This window comes from Peromyscus maniculatus, chromosome 8 (genome assembly GCF_049852395.1).
Source record: "Peromyscus maniculatus bairdii isolate BWxNUB_F1_BW_parent chromosome 8, HU_Pman_BW_mat_3.1, whole genome shotgun sequence".
Taxonomy (NCBI): Eukaryota; Metazoa; Chordata; class Mammalia; order Rodentia; family Cricetidae; genus Peromyscus; species Peromyscus maniculatus.
The window spans coordinates 9,974,718-9,992,115 of NC_134859.1; the positions used below are offsets into that span (position 1 = coordinate 9,974,718).

The 17,398-nt window shown below is 49.4% G+C and overlaps 1 protein-coding gene across 1 annotated transcript in view; it reads right to left on the reverse strand.

The window, feature by feature from the left end:
- Positions 1 to 17,398, reverse strand: part of LOC143274513 (uncharacterized) — a 1,199,417-nt gene that overhangs the window by 1,058,444 nt on the left and 123,575 nt on the right. The window contains exon 2 of the mRNA XM_076577796.1: positions 11,586 to 11,624. Coding sequence (XP_076433911.1) covers positions 11,586 to 11,624 — 39 coding nt within the window. The remainder of the gene's footprint in view (positions 1 to 11,585; positions 11,625 to 17,398) is intronic.

The following is a 17,398-nucleotide window of genomic DNA, read 5'->3' on the forward strand; positions in this document are numbered from 1 at the left end:
AAGAGGCAGGAGGATTTCTGGAGTTTGCTGGCTTCTAGCCTAGCTCCAGATTCAGTGAGAGATGCTGTCTCAAGGGAATAAAGTAAGCTGAGAAGGACGATGGATACCCTCTTCTAACTCTTCCATGTGTGTATAACATACATCACACACACACACAGGCACACACAAGCACACGCACACTCACATACATGCACACACACACAAGGCCTGACTCTGTTATTGTTCAAATGTGAAATGTCCCCAACAGGCCCGCATGTTTCAGCACTTGATCCCCTGCTGCTGATGCTGTTTTGGAAGGCTGTGGAACCTTCAGGCCAAGGCCCTCACTGGCAGGTGAAGCTACTAGGGGTCAGGACTTGAGGGTTATAGCCTGGCCAGACTTCTGTCCCCAGTCTTTCTGCCTCCTGATCCGAGAGAGGAAGAAGCCATGCCTTGAGCCTGATAATGCACCAGAGTTTCTGACTAACCTGCTCTCTCCTCCCTCATCCTATCACTTGACAGCTCTCTACTGCCCAAATCCACTTAGAAACTAGTGAAGATCAGAGAGCATGGCTGGAGAAGCCAGCAAATACTATTCCCCCTATCTAGTCATCATCCATCCTGCATCCATCCATCCTCCATCCATCCACCCATCCAGGAATGGAGTCATCTATTCACTCATCTATTAATCCATCCAGTTGTCCATCTATCTATCTAGCCAAGCCATTCTACCCATCCATTTATCTACCTACCTATTCTGTCCATCACTTCATCCATCCATCCATCCATCCACCTATCTGTCCATCACTCCATCCATCCATCCATCCATCCATCCACCCATCCACCTATTCTTTCCATCATTTCACCCACCCATCTACCTATTCTATTTACCACCTTATCCATCCACCTATTCTGTTCATCACTCCATCCAGTCATCCATTCATCATTAGTCCATTCATTCCATCAATTCATCCATCCACCCAGCTGTTCATCAATCTGTCCATGCATCCATTCATCCATCCATCCATCCATCTGTCCATCCTCTGCATCTCTGAATCCTAAGCTAGTATCCTAGAGCCAGCTGACCTTTCTCATTCTGCATTCATAGTGCCCAGTGAGAATGACTGACCTTGCCCATTCATGTGCCTACGTTTCTTCCTAAATGTGATGATTTGCTACAAGATGCTTTTCCATCTGCCATGCTTTCACTGTCTGGAGCTTTAGATGGTCCAGGTAATCAATAACACTGCAGCTCTGACTCCAAATTAAATAACTACACATTTATTACCCATTACTAGAAGGCCAGCTGGGAGTCCTGCCTCGGGAGCAGGCATTTCTTCTCTCTGGCACCCTCAAAGCATCCAGCAGCTTGAATCTGAAGGTACAAATGTCACTCAGTCTTCTGAAAGCGAAGCCTGTCTTCCCTCCAGCATGAATTGGGATGAAAACTGACAAGGCTGTGAAATTTGATCCACCACCCACAAGCCCACACCCCTCAGGGGGAGGTAGCATTTGGCTGTGGACTCCTCTGTCACCTGCTCCTCCTAGAAGGTTGGGGACAAAGAATTTCTGCTCTGTGGGCTGCATGAAGATTGTTTTCTCTTCCAAGGAGCCAGGGGAACACGTGGACAAGGTTGCCTACAAGTGGGCAGTCAGGTGCTCTTAGAGGGTGAGCAGACGGAACTCTGCTGCTCCCCTGCAGAAGGCCAGGGGTCTGACATGAGTGCCTGAGCCAGATGTCCACCTTCAGTCACAACCTTGCATCTTCAGGGAGCCCTTTCAGGGATCAGAAAGCCGTGACCCACCACAGTAGCAACAGCTACTCCAGAGCCCTCCAGAGACGACAGTCCAGAATGGCATGCACCAGCTCCCAAGCAGTGGCACCTGGGGCAGATGGGTGCAAATCCACCAGTCTCTGAAGATCAGATCTCACCATGGGCCCTTCTGCTCCACATGTCAGCAACGAAGAGACAGCCTACACACTCACTTCGGACATGTGGGCAAAGGCAGGGAGTTCTCAGATTGCAAGTGACACCCCAGAGTAACTTGTGAGGAAGACACTCTGTCCTCAGGACAGTGGAACACTCGTGGTTGGTTCTCATGAGCTGACTTAGCCATGACCTTAGAATCGGTGTCAGCGTCTCCCACCCATAGAGAAGGGCAGGATTTTTCAAATCCTCCGAAATGAACTTGAAACACTATGGAGGCTGAGGAGATGGCTCAGCGAAATGTTTGCTGCACAAGGGACCTGAGTTCAATCTATAAAGCTCACATCAAAAGTCAGGTGCAGGGGTGTACATTTGTAACCCCAGAGCTGGGAAACAAAGACAGGACACAGACCCCTGGGGCTCGCTGGATGGCCAGCCAAGTCTACTCAGTGGGTTCCACACCAGAAAGAGATCCCGTCTCAACCAAGGTGGCACTGGGAGATGGCTGAGTAGGTAAAGCACATGCCATATAAACCTGGTGACCAGAGTTTGGATCCCCAGCCCCACAGAAAAGCTGGACACGGTGACATAAGCAGAAGATGGGTGGCTGAAACTCCAGATTCTCCATGAGCTCACAGGCAGCTGGTGCGGCTTATCCACTTGTTAAGAGACAAGATGGGAAGGTAAAGAGGAATATCCGAGGGTTGCCCTCTGATCTCCACATAAAATGTAGCATGCATGTGCCTACATTCATACACAAACCCAAAAAAACAGTGGGCATCATTTCAGAACTGATGGTCAAGATTGTCCTCTGGCCTCCATACACACCCACCCATCCACATAAATGTGTGTGTGTGTACGCACGTGTGCGCGCGTGAGCGCACGCACACGCGCGCGCGCACACACACACACACACACACACACACGCAAGCATAAAAAATATACATCAAGTATTCACAGGGATGTTGAGAAGTCGCGTTCCATGTTGAAGATACTGGTAAGTCCTGCATTGATAAATCTAATTAGCTTTATCGACCAAACTTATATGACCACAGAATCATTGCTATCATACTAAAAACAAAAGTTCTTCTGGAGACCTGAGGGGCTGTACCACTGCCCAGATCTTCTGGTCCCCCACCCCATGAACACTCTCTGTCTTAGTCACTATTCTACTGCTATGAAGAGACACCATGGCCAAGGCAATTCTTATGAAAGAGAGCATCTAGCTGGGGGTGGCTTACAGTTTCAGAGGTTTAGTCCATTATCATCACGATAGGGAGCCTGGTGGCAGGCAGGCAGTCACTGGGGCAATAGTTGAGAGCTACATCCTGATCCACAGGCAGAGAGAGCCTGGGCCTGACACACTTCTTCCAACAAGGCCACGCCTCCTAATCCTTCTAATCCTATCAGCGAGCGCTACTCCCTGGTGACTAAGCATTCAAATATAAGAGCCTATGGGAGCCATTCTTATTCAAACAACCACACCGTCTTTGCTCATGGGCACCCCAACCTGCTTTTCACAATTGAATCACTAGAGCCTAGTCAAGCACTAACACCCCAGGCCTCCCGCCGTGTGTCACCCACATATAGATGCTGCCAAAGGGTCCCTGGACTCCTATCATACTCAGTTAAGGACATCCCTAGCACCTCCTCTGTGTTCCCCCAAACAGCCACCACCACAAGACACCCACAGGAGACAGACACAGAAGGAACAACATACAGCTGATGAAAGAGGAAACTATCCCCGACAGGGTGGAGCTTCTCGTCGGGACTGTTGAGGAGATCTGACCTTCCCTCAAATTGTTCTCCAGATAACAGCCACTGGCTTCCTTCCTCCGTTCCCTCCATTGCTCCAAGAGCCTCGGTGTTCCTAGGATCCACAGGCTGTCTGTCTCTCTGAACTCTAAGCCTGTACCACCTGCCCAGGGACAACAGTCTCCAAAAGGCCAACAGTGCGTACCCCTGCGTCAGCACTGACACTCAGCATGGAATCACTCAGCCGACCGGGCTTTCCAACCCAATCCACACGCAGTTATGTGGTTTACGAACAATGCAGTAGGTACCATTGTAGCTGGGGAGAGCTGTCAGAGTGTTTGAAAGGAAATGGAAGGAGCTAGTCAGAGAAGGGTAAGACAGGAAGGCTGCATGGAAGGGGCGGTGCCCAGGGCATCCTGATAACAGACTTGGTGCAGGACTGGGAAGATGGCCCAGTTAGTAAGGAGCTTGCCTTGCAAGCACCAGGACCTGAGTTCAATCCCTAGAACCCAGGTAAAACAAAGTCAGGCACGATGTCACATGCTTTAATCCCAGCGATGGTGAGATGGGAGACAGACTCTGCCAAGACCCACAGGATCAGACTCCATACTTCTTCCATCTAATAGTTTATTTAATTGGTAGGAAGTGTGTGTGTGTGTGTGTGTGTGTGTGTGTGTGTGTGTGTGTGTGTGTGATGTACACAGTATATTTGATGTGTGTGTGCACCCCCAGGTGGCTAAGTCCAGCTATTTAGCCTAGTCATTAGCTAACTGCACAGTTTGGCATGAGTCCCCAGGGGCTTCCCATACATCACACACCCAGAAAACTGAGTGGCATGGTCTGGAGCGCTGGGGTCAGTGATGAGGATCTCACATCTGACGAGGGCACTGGGTATCCACACAGCAGGTAGGCATCTCTGTGAGCCTCTAGGGGGAAACTTATCTGCTAAGACTGCAGGCATGTGGCAGCCTCGTTATCAACAGAAGAGCAGAATTCCTGTGGTCCCAAGCTGTAGCCAACCCCAGATCACTGTCTCTGTGACCAAGCCTTGGCAAGTTATAAAAGCTCCCAAACTCACTTTCACCATCTCAGTGGTGAGAACAACAGACAGTTACTCAGTGGATTATTGAAAATACAGAAAAGAAAGCATTTGGCAGACTGGGCCCAAAACCTAGTAAATATTAACTCCTTCTCCTAACATGGCCTGTCACTGTGACTATGTCAAAACCATAGCTCCAGGAAGGGCTGGGATGTTGCTCAGTTCACAGAGTGCTTGCCTTGCATGCACAGAACGCTGGGTTTCATCCCTAGATGTAGGAGTACATGACTATAATCCCAGCCCTCAGACAGTGGGAACAGGATGATCAGAAGTTCAAGGCTAGCCTGGGCTGCATGAGATCCCCTATCAACACACACACACACACACACACACACACACACACACACACACACACACACACACACTACAGCTCTGTGGCATCTGAGTGGCTCTGAGCCGAGATGGTGGTGATGCCGGTAAAAGACAACAAAAGATACAGAAGAGCTAGGAAGTTCGGTGAGCTGTGTGTGCCCTCCTCCCAGACCAAGTTCAAAGGGCTGTTTGGCTCTTGACTTTGACAAGAGGGAAACCAGGGTGACAGCAGCCTTTTCAGTGGGGATTAAAGGCAGCCCCATGGGGAGTTAGTGACAGGATGCCCGCCTTCCAAACCAGCAGGGAAACACAGAATCAATCACCTCTGCTGAAGGGGCCAGTCTTTGTACCATGTGATTTTTTTTTAATGGCAGATCAAACGCATCCATTAGGGCAAACATGCTTCTGTAAAAATCCTCTATTAAAACACTGAGATCCTCAGACCATGGGAGCAAAGCCAGGCCATATGCTCCTTCTGAGACTCCTGCCTCAGCAGGAAGTGAGGGAAAAGGAGCTGGCAGATGTGCTCTGGCCCCAGAGAGACAACAAGAGCCATGTCAGAAAACTACATGGTGTGGACGACAATTGTCTGATGCCCTTGGAGCTTCAACAGACCAAAAGTATATAAGATACAGGCCGGGGAGACAGCTATGCCTGTGAAGTACGTGGTGTTAAAGTGTGAGAACCTGAGTCTGATTCACAGAATCCACATGTAAAAAGCCGTGTGTGATGGCACAGGCTCACAGCCTGGTGACTTGTGGGCCAGCCTGGCCTACTTGGCAAATTTCAGACTAGTGAAGGACTCTGTCTCAGAAAGCAAGGTAGGGCTGGTGAGATGGCTCAGCGTGCAAAGGAGCTTGCAGCCAAGCCTGACAGTCCCCGGACTTGGATGGTAGAAGGAAAGAATTGACTCCCACAAATTGTCCTTTGACCTCCACACCTGTGCTAGGCTACACACATGCCCACACACGTACACAATAAATGTGATTAAAAAAAAAAAAAGCAAGGTGGCCAGTACCTGAAGAAGAATAGCACTCAAGGTTGACATCTGTGAATGTATGTGTGTGTGCACATGTGTGTGTGTATGTGTGTGTGTGCGTGTGCATGTGCACATGCACGTGTAGTCAAAAGTTTTCTCTGGTCCCACCCGGCCCTGTGGTCCTGCAGCTGTGCTCAGAGGCTTAATATTATTTACAAACTGTATGGCCTATGGCAGGCCTCTTGCTAGCTAGCTCTTATCTCTTAAATTAATCCATTTCTATTTATCTGTGTTTTGCCACATGTTCTGTGGTTTACTGGTCTACTGGCATGTTGCTCCTTGGGCAGTAGGCTGGTGTCTCTCCAGACTTTGCCTTTCTTCTTTCTTTCTCTCTCCTTGGACTTCCCACCTGCCTCTAAGCTGCCTTGCCATAGGCCAAAGCAGCTTATTTATTAACCAGTGGGAACAACATATATTCACAGCGTGGAGAAAGACATCCCTCAGCATGCATATGTGTAGGGTGGGTGGGTAGGTGTGTGGGTGTGTGGGTATGTGGGTGTGGGTGTGTATGAAGCACAAATGTTGACCAGTAACAGCATCTATTCACCTATCCATACATCCATCCACCTATCCATCTGTCTGTCAATCAATATGCTCATCTATCTAACCATCTTTCTATTCACCCATTTATCCACCCACCCATCCACCCATCCACCCACCTATCCATCCATCCACCCACCTATCCATCCATCCATCCATCCATCCATCCATCCATCCATCCATATGTTCATCCATCCCCATTCATCCATGCACACATCCGTCTATCCATCAGTATGCCTAGCTATCCATTATTCTATCCATCCATTCATCCATCCATCCATCCATCAACTCACTCACACATACATGCATATACCAACCCAGTCCTACCCAGACATCCACCCACCCAACACCCATCAAGCATCTTCTCCTATACCAAGATGCTGAGAACTTGATGAACTACAAAGATGAGATGCAAAACTCATCAAATGTAAGAATCTCCCCTTTGGCACAGAAACAGATGTGTAAAGCAATTTAAAATGTGGGTGTGGCAAGGAGCCTCAGGACCTGGCAGGGTGGGGCAGACATGCTGAGGTGCCAGGTGAGGCTCTGCCTTCCATTTGACAGGTATTCACTAGGACTCTTGGAACTGTGCTACCAGAGCCGTCCTTCTCTTGGAGCTTCTGAATATGCCAATGGATAAAAAATGACAACAAGAAAGAACAATTACTTCAGAGCACACAGAACCATGAAGAGTGAACTCTTAAGCACTGGAGAAGCAAGTCTGAAGCAGGAGAGTCCTCAGTGGGAGTCAGGCTGGGTCTGAGGGCATAAGGACCAGGGAGACAGAGAAACAAGATCAGAAAGCTGACTGGGGCCAGCTCACGCTGACGCATTTAGATGCTGTACTTAGAGCAAGCAGTAACTTGCTGGGGATCTTGGACAAGGTGGTTCCAGGTAGCTCTGCTAGGGCTTGATGGTGCTATCGGTTCCTGGAGGGGGCTCATGCCCACATGGACGGCAACAGCACCTTCACAGCAGACAGGAGCAACTGTGGGGGTCAAAGGTAAATTCTGTGTGGTTACAGGGCTAATTGATGGCTGATACCAGCTGTGAGTGGGAAAGAGCAGACCCTCTGCAGGGAAAAAAAATGAGAAAGGTGGTCCCAGCCTGTCACACAGGAGAGGTAGAAAGCCAACGGCCAGCAGAAGGAGGCAGACTCAACAGAAATGGAGAACAGCCATCAGTCTGAGAAGTCATAAAGGGGCCTGGACCTAGAAGGCGGTGCTGGCTCAGTATGCATGCTCAACTCCCTCCTCAAAGAAGCATCACACCTAGATTCCTACCCTTGTCTTTTCTCCGGTGACCTGGAAGCCTCGTGTGGGCACTTGCTTGCCTTTCTGAGCACGAAGCTCCCCACCTGAGGAAGGTTTCGTGGTAACCTTTCTCTCTGAGGTATCAGGAGGCTCACACAGATTGTTTCTGCAAGGATCTGGGACACGGTGGGTGCTCAACAAACATTGGACCCCAGTCCCCATTCTGAAGGTTCCCCTGTGCCTCCTGTCTGGTCCAGTGCTCTGCAGTGAGGAGAGAAAGAGGGTGACAGGAGAGAGTATTATGCACCCAAGGGATGCTGGCAGGGAGAGAAGGTGCCATGGCAATCACGTTCTAGCTTTGTTTTCTGTGTGATGGTGAATATGAGAATCAGGAAAACAGGAGTCCATCAGAGCTCAGGGGAGGTAGGCACAGGCGGTGATCGAGGGAGTTGTCCACTGCAACCAGAAGACTAGCCAGGGCTTTCATCCATCCGTAGGGACTCCAGCCCCAGACACACTCTCTCCTACCCAAAGTGCCCTGAGGGAACCATGAGATCTCAGCAGATCTCAGCAGGGAGAGAAATGTTCTCAGGAGGCTAGCCTCTTCACATTCAGTCCCCACTCACGGCTATGCCTTAGAAACACACTCCTACTGAGGAGGAGACTGAGCCATTTCAAAGGTGGGACCTGTCTGGGAGCCTGTGTGGGCAGCCCCAGACCCCTGAGAGCTTGAGCAGATGGGGTGGGAATCACCTCCCAGGCAGCAGAGGGAGTTGTGATTTCTGGGAAGCCAGGCAGAGTCTGCCGTGGAGGCAGGCTTGCCTGTGCCGCCTTCGCCAGCCATTCCTCCACCTCACTGCCAGTCCCCATGCTTCTGGGGACCTTCATGTCCAGCTCTGTGAACCTGTCCTCGGCAGGATGAGCAGCGCCACAGAGTCTGCTCTCGACTCGGCGAGTGAAGCTCCCAGAAGCCAGGACTCGGGGTCGGGTAAAAGGATGAGAAAAACAGAGGTCACCTTGACCTCGACTGCAGATCAGTCAACCAGTCAGACTCTGGCTCCTCAGCCTTGTGAAGGTAATGCCACTCTCATGCCAGGAACCTGCCCATATCCCCCAACCGGGGAGCTCTCGATGTCTCACAGAGCTCTGGGAGCTTCAAACACTGGGGAAGGCCAGGCTGCGGCCGGGTCTTTCAGAACTCCGTCACTATACCAGTGTGTAAGGGCCCGTGCCTGGGAAACTGAAGGAACACATGAAGGAACCAGGCTGCAAAGGGTATGGCTGGGAGTGAGTTACCTTACTTCTCTGGGCTTCTACCCTGTGTGGACAGGGGAAGGTTGTCAGGCCTATGTTTTCCAGGGTGACAGGACCTCTGAGAGTGGTCACAGAGTCCAACATGAGATCCAGGGAGACGAATTTGTCTGCCCTGACACAGACCAGACAGACAGACAGACAGAGTCAAACAAACCTGTTTAATCAACAAAACAAGAGACTTGCTGGGTTCGACCCAATCCCTATCCCAGCTCCAGGCTCTGCAGAGAGAGTAGAGTAGCCCTGGCTGGCCACAGAGAAGGTAGCTGCTCACAGAGGATAGACAATGGTTCAAACACTCCCTGCTCATGGTCTCCAGCCTGGGTGCTAACCCTGAGCCTAGTAGCTGCACAGGAAGTCCAGTAAGAGAGCAGTACCCTCCATCCCGGCCTCACCCCAGTCTCACAACCTCCAACATGCCTCTGACAGGCAGCCACATCACACAGACAGGACCTGGGCCTGGCAAAGGCTGCTGCTGCTTGACATGATTCCCAAGACTCATCCAGGCTGCAGCCTGTATCAGAGCCTCCTTCCCTTCAGGGCTGTGTGAGACTGCGTGGGCCACAGTTTGTGTTCTGGATCCTTGATGAATGTTGAGCTGATCTCCCGCTCCGGGCTGCTCTGCACAGGACCACTTTAAATGGTGTTTCTTAAACCTGCTTGAGTCTTTGTTTTAGGTAGAGATGCTGGACTATACAGTCACCCATTTCACCGCTAGACTGTTCACTTCTCTCACGTGAGAGAAGGCAGACACGAAAGCCCATCTACTCTATGATTTTGCTTATATGAACTAGCCAGAAGGGTAAGCCCAGGGAAGCAGGATACAGGTGGTTGCCAGGGACCAGAGAGAGGCAGGGAGGGGAACAGGCGCAGGGCTCTGCACGGGAGAGATGGAGATGCTTTGGCAGTAACAGAGGTGGTGGTTGCATCTTACTGCAAATGTACTAACGCCACGGCGGCGCTCATCTTTAAACAGCTAATGTTATAGATGTGAGTCTCACTTCCATAAATAGGTATTAAAGCTGGGAGTTGGCTCAGCCAACGAATGCTTGTCTTTCAAGCATGAGGACCTGAATTTGACCCTCAGGACCCACATAAAATTACTGTGCATACTGGTATAACTCTTGGAATCCCATAGTTAGGGAGGGAGGTACAGGTCAGGCTTTGGGGCTCACTCTCCAATGATCCTAACCTACTTGTCAAGTGCCAGGTCAGTGAGAGACTCTGTCAAGAAGAACAAAACAAGGTATATGATGCTTTGAGGAATGATTGCTAAAGCTGTCCTCTGGCGTCCATACACACACACACACCACACACACACACACACACACACACACACACACGTATGTGCACATGTGCATACACACATACATATATACCTGCACACATCCACACACAGAGGGGAGCACATGAATGCCTCTACCAGTGACTCACGGCTAGCAGCCAACCAGAAGAGTTACAGAGGGGAAGGTAATGAATGGTGACCCTGCTGGCAGGATGAGCGAATGGGGCAGGAAGGTACCCCCAGTCCTGTCACATAGGAGTCCCACACATACAGTGAAAGCCTACTGTCTCGACACTAATCTTAGAGGGGAAAATCCCTACATTTGTATTAATTTTCTTCCACAGGTTTTAATTGAAGAAAGAATATGGCGTCATAGGGGAAATAAACATTTACCTCATCCATTTGAAAGCCACATGGCGTCATTAGAAATTACATTAGTTCCTCGCTAAGCAACAGTAATGAGGTAGAGTTGGAATCAATAAAAAATAATGCATTGGCCCGAGGCATAGATCCATTTGGTGCAATTGTGTTCCCCTAAGGCAGAGCTGTGGTACCGCCAGCAGCAACAAGGTGGAGTGATGCTGGTTATGGCAATCGAGCCTCTGGTTCCTTCTTGACAAGCAGCCCACAATTCCCATGGAACCAACTCTTCAGACACCTACTTGCAACCCTGGCAAAATGGACTCCATCTTTAGAGCTCACCCATAACAGATATCAAGAGCTTTTCATTCACCTGTGAGCCTTCAATGGTCTATTAACAGTGACTGTTCTAGATAAGGAATGAATGGTGCTGTGGTTGATTAGCAATGTCTGCCTTGGGCACTGGAATCAGAGTTCTGTGTCTGATGGCAAGCATGTGTCCAGTAGGCTCAAGAGTCCCTACTATAAGTGGAAAGTGACATCCAGAGGTCCAAAGGCCACCAGTACTGATGGCAATTTGCCTTCTCTCCTCCCCATGCTGACAACATGGTTGTGCTGATTAAGCAAGCAAAAAAAAAAAAAAAGCGCATTGGTACAGAAGACTGACTTACCTCCTCATTTCCAATAAATACAACATCTTCACCTAGATATAATGAGTGCTTACCTGACTCTCAACCAGGCTGGGAGACAGAGACAGCGGATCCTATATGAAAAAAAAAAGAAAAACACAAAGACAAGGAAGGTTTAGTTTTTAAGAAACAATTACTTTCAGTTTGTTTTTCTCACAGGTGCAGTAGCTACATTACTCTGAAAGGAATGTTTATCCATTCATTCTGAAGTATTTGTTGAGGGGGTAATAAACGACAATGGGTTGCAGGATCCTTATTTTTAACAAGATGACAAGTGTCTGGACTTGTCAGGAAGGAAAGACGGGATGGTGTTGAAATAGAATGTCACTGTGTGCCGTGACCAGGAGGGGCCAGACGTGTGGAGGGATGGTGGGTGCAAAGGCCCGGGGGAAGGTGGGAGTGGATGAAGAGTGGGAGGAAAGCTAAGGAGCCAGCCATGGTCAGCAAGAAGAGGATATCAGGGCCCAGAGCACACTCAGCTTCATGGCTGACATTTGGAGTTTGTGTGCTGTGATGTTTAGATTTACTCGTCATCCTGACACAACCTAGAATCACCCGAGAAGAGAGTCTCCATGAGGGGGTGTCTGCACTGGGTTGGCCTATGGGACTGTCTTTACTAAGCAGTTGATAATGTGGGAAGGCCCAGCCCACTGTGAGTGGCACAATTCCCTAGGAAGGGAATCCTAAACTAAGTAAGAATCGAGCAAAGCACAACATGCATTTGTTTCTCTCTGCTCTTGATGTGTGGATGGGATGTAACTGTCTGTTTGAAGTTCCTATCTTGACTTCCCCATGGTGATGAACTGTGACCTGAACTCATAAGCTGAATAAACCTCTTCTTCTAAATTGCTTTTGGTCAGGTCTTTTATCACAACAATGAAAATGAAATAGAATGTGTGGCTTTCTAAAAAGTTAGGAAGCATAAGTTTATACTCCTTCCTAAAACAATACCCCAGTTTCTGAGATAGGTGCCTATGGAGATAGTCCTTGTCTCTGTGAGCATGCTGTGTTATAGACCTATGAGAGTTGAAATGCCCTATCCCTCCTACCATGAGCACAGCCAAAGACCCAGCCAAGACCACAGATCATACCTCACCAAACATCACTCAGGTGGGGTGGACCAACCCAGACACTCTCCATGCAGACTCAGAAACCTGAGTGAGCAACCAACAGGAAGGACCTGGCATATGAGGACTAGCCTACTCCTGAGCCAAGACCCATTCTGCAAGCCAAGAAGGCCGGCTCTTCTCTCTGTCTCTCTGAGGTCAGCCTGCACTTCTATCATGACTGGATTGTCCACACTGGCTTCCTTCCTTAAGTCACATTGAAACCCAAACTCATTTTTCCCTTCCAGAAAGTCAGATCTGTCTACCACAGCTGTGACCATTACCAAAGACACAGGGAGTCCCCACCCTGGTGGCATGTCCAGTCTGGGGCTCTTACAGAGAGTAAAAGGACAACACCAAAACTCACATTCAGTCATGGCTCTGAGAAAGAGCGTGAGGAAGGCCAGCCCTTCAGAACAGCTGACCAACGTCATATCAACACATCTCTTCATTTGGCTGTGACAACTGTGATGATTAATATTGGTTGTCAACTTGACAGGGCCTGGTGTCACCTAGAAGACAAGCCTCCAGGTGCCCCTCTGAGGGACTGTCCTATCAGTTTAATCAAGGTGGGAAGGCACACCCTAAATGTGAGGGCACCGTGCCATGGGCTAAAGTCCTAGATGGAATAAAAGGAGATCATGAGCTGAGCGCCAGCATTCACTCCTCTGCTTCCTGACTGCAGATGTCATGTGACCAGCTGCCCCACTCTCCAGTTACCATGCCTCCCCACCATGATGGACTGCGCCCTCACACTGTGAGCCAAATTAAACCCGCCCTCCCTTAAGTTGCTTTTTTTTCAGGGTGTTTCATTACAGCAACAGAACAGAAAAGTAATTAATTCAACAAACATCCGTGGTGTCCCCATGGTGTGGCGCTGCCAGCCCCACTAAATCCACACTACAGAGGCAACAGCACTTCTTGAACTATCATTCTAAGAGTAACATCCAAAATCTACTTTAGTCTAGGGCACACGTGTGCATGCATATGGACGTACATGTGTGCACAATGGGTGTGTCTGCTCACACAGAGCCCAGAAGTCAATGTCAGGTGTCTTTTTCTATCACTCTCCATCTTGTTTTTTGAGGCAGTTTCTCTCACTGAGCCTGGAGCTCGCTGATAGACTAGCTTATTGATCAGCTAACTCCAGGGACCCCCCTGTTTCTGCCCGTCACCCTCAGTGCAGGGGTTACAGGTTTGCACCCCTGCATCCAACCTTTATGAGGATGCTGGGGATCTGAAGTCAGGTCCTCATGCTTGAGCATCGAGCACTTTGCTCGCCCGGCCTTCTTCCCAAGTCCCCAAATCCTGTTTCTGAATGCACTGGGGGAATCTGGTGTTTGAAGCATACCACAGCTAACATGGAAAGGGTTTGTTTTTCTCGATCCTCAGTTTCAAATTATTGTGCATCAGGTCTTTTTCAGACAAACAGACGCTTGGTACTAGGCAACTCCATGAGCTTCCTGTGTGTGTTCCCACATTCGTGGGCAATGAACAGGTTCTGCCTCACATCAGGAAGTGACAGGACTCCAGCATGGGCGACAGCAGAGGAGGTGACAACAGGAATCAGTTGACCTTTTGGAGGAAACCATCGTTAAAACACTTCAGGCTCCAGTTCCCCTGTCTAGATGTGTACATCCCGTTCCATGGAAGGTGGCAGAGAGCAGCAGCCCATCCCTTCCCATCAGATCTGTGAGCTCAGAGAATCTAGACAGCTCTCCCAGGTAAATGCCCGGCCCCTTTCAGACGGGGAGCTGATGAGCTCCAAGGTTGCTTAAGCTGAGATAAATTGTGTGATGTACAGACAGGGGCATCTCACCACACCACCAAATGGCTGTCTCATCCTCCTTATACGGTTTCATTAGACACCACTGAGGAATCCACCCAGCCCACCCCAGCGATGGAAGCTATTTTTGAAATGATTACACAGCTCGAACTTGGGCCCACTTAAAGGCAGAAATGCTGGGTGGGGGAAGATAAAAATGAACTTTACTCCTTTCTCCTCTGCAGGAGATGTCCTGTGGGCTTGGAAGAAGAGAGAAAAGTGCACATGGAGTTCATCCTCAGAGAACCACCGTGGGGGCTGAAGTTCCAATGCTTCTGAACAGTGTCTGGTGCGATCGTTAGGTGCCTGCCCTCCCCAAGCCTGCTGGATGCCTCATCTCCGTTCCCAGTGTCTGGAAAGCTGAGCACCAAGGGAGAGGGAAGAAAGCGAAAGGGCAGGGAGCAGAGGAGGAGGCAGGGGCGGGAGCTGAGGCTGCAGGTCTCAGGACTGGGTGGGCAGCTCCGGCTGCCCTCTGGAGGTGCCAAGACATTGCACGAGAAGTTGAGATGTGACCATCCTATGCTCTGGGCCACATCTGTTCTGTGCCTGCGTCACTTGCAAATGTGGGAAACTCAAGTCACTTTGTGACCTGGAACAAGCTTTCCTTTTTCCTCCCCAGCCATGCTCTCTCCTCAAGCCACCTGTGCACACACACACACCTGAGAACACACACTTGTGAATACACACACCCCTTCACATACACACACACACACACACACACACACACACCTGTATATGCACACACTCATATATGCACACCCCTACACACATACACACACACATACAAGCACACACACACACACACACACACACACACACACACACACACACACACACTTATATGAGAATTGACCAGGCTTTCAAGGAGCATCTCATTTCTCTCCCTACCTAGTAGAGAAAGAGCAAAAACTCCATTTTGTGCGCAGAATTTCAATCTTACATAGAAGCATCCCTTCACCAGCCAGCTCCATGACAAGTATACAATATTCGAAGATCAAGTGACAGTTTTTGCAATGGCTTCTTGGCAATGCCAAATAATAAGAGCCAGGCACCCTGCATCAGCCCTGTGGTGGGGTCAGAACTGGGAAACCTGTCTGGTTCTCCTGTGTTCCTCCTGCATGAGGCTCTGTCAATCAGGGCAGCCACAGTCTCCAGGAGGATTAGCGACAGAAGGAAGCAGAGTGGTCTTTTTACTATACAAAGCAGGGCTCAGGACCAAAGAACATTCCTAGCCTTTCCTGGGAGAGCAGGTCACCATGATATGAAGTCCTTTACCTGAGTCTCTAATCCCCTTCTGGAAGATGCCCCAGCAACAGCAGCTGCCCAAAAGTAGGGTGGTCCAAAGCATGCCTGCTAAGCCCCTTGGGAAGCCTCCCAACAAAGTGTCTCTGCATGCTCCTCTTTTCCATAGGGGAACCCCCTTTCCATGGAGCCCCCTCTCTTTTCAATGGGGAGCACCTTTACACCGGAGACTCCTTTCCAGTGGGGATCCTTTACAATGGGCACCCATGAAAACTCTCTCTTTTTTCAAAGGAGACTTTCAAACAGCATCTCCAAAAAGACAAGGTAGGGGAATTGTAATGGTGTGGGCAACAATATGAAAATCACTCCATCAGAGGACAGTTAAAATGTTCAGTCCCCACAGTGGAACCACTAGCGAGATCCTTCCTATCATCTCTGCTTCACAGATCATGAAAAGAGACAAGAAAAGTTCTCAGGATCCTAGAGACATAAATCCGCTTGACCTGACTTGGACCCCAGGACCCCTCTCAGCCAATGGTTCTGACCTCAGGACCTCTCTCAGCCAATGGCTGTGAGCCCAGGACCCTCTCAGTCAATGGGTCTATTGTGCAAACTGAACTCACACTTGGCACCAAGCAGATTTAACATCACCAGCCTGCCCTCAAAGAACTTCCCAGTGACTCAGGAAGCAAAACTCAGAAAGCAATCTGTAAAAGACGAGGCTCTCTAGAATCTTGCTGCCCAGATAAGCAACGGGACTCAGAAGGAGCAGAGGGATGAGAAAATGGAATTTGTAGGGAGTCACTAGCCAGGAGAGGAAATGGGAGCCTGGGTCAGTGAAGGAGAAGGGAACATGAAGATGACTCAGAAGTCAAGGGAGCCTTAAGAGAGGGTCAGGGAGGAAGAGGGGTGCACAGTGGGAGGGGCCACCACACCATGGTGAAAACACCCTCTGCCCCTCTTGTAATAGTTCCCAGGCTGATCACTGGCTATTGGGAAAGGGATGCCCAGAACCAGAGATAACCCAAACATAGACAGGCGGGTGGGAGGCTGAGGAGCATGTTAGAAGGTGTGACTAAATCCACCTTCTACATCCAGTCCTGGGTATTGGGGGAACAAAGAGGACCCAATACAAGGCCTCGAGAGGCTAGGGACAGGAATAGAGAAAAGGAGACAGTGACAGCTGCCAGTCTACTGTGTGAACCCACAGCAAACAAACGATATATGGATATATGCCTCATCCTCCACTATGTCCCCAAGGCTTGACCACTCTTGGCAACCATTGGGGGCTCAACAAGAATAAAAAAGGTATATGGATGGAGAGATGGCAGATGTGTGGGTGTGTGAGTATGGATGGATAATAGATAGATGGTGTCATAGTTAGAGCTATTATTGCTGTGATGAAACACCATGACCAAAAACAACTTGGGGGGGAAAGGATTTGTTTGGTTTATGTATTGTAAATCATAGCCCATTGAGGGAAATTAAGGCAAGAACTCAAACCAGGTAGGAACCTGAAGGAATGAGCTCGTGCAGGGGCCAGGGAGTAGTGTTGCTTTCTGGCTTGCCCCTCGTGGTTTGCTTACCTGTGGTGATATTTTATTTGTATGTTAATAAATAAAGCATGCCTGGAGATCAAGGGGGAAAAGGCCAGCCATTTTTAAGTAAACACTGA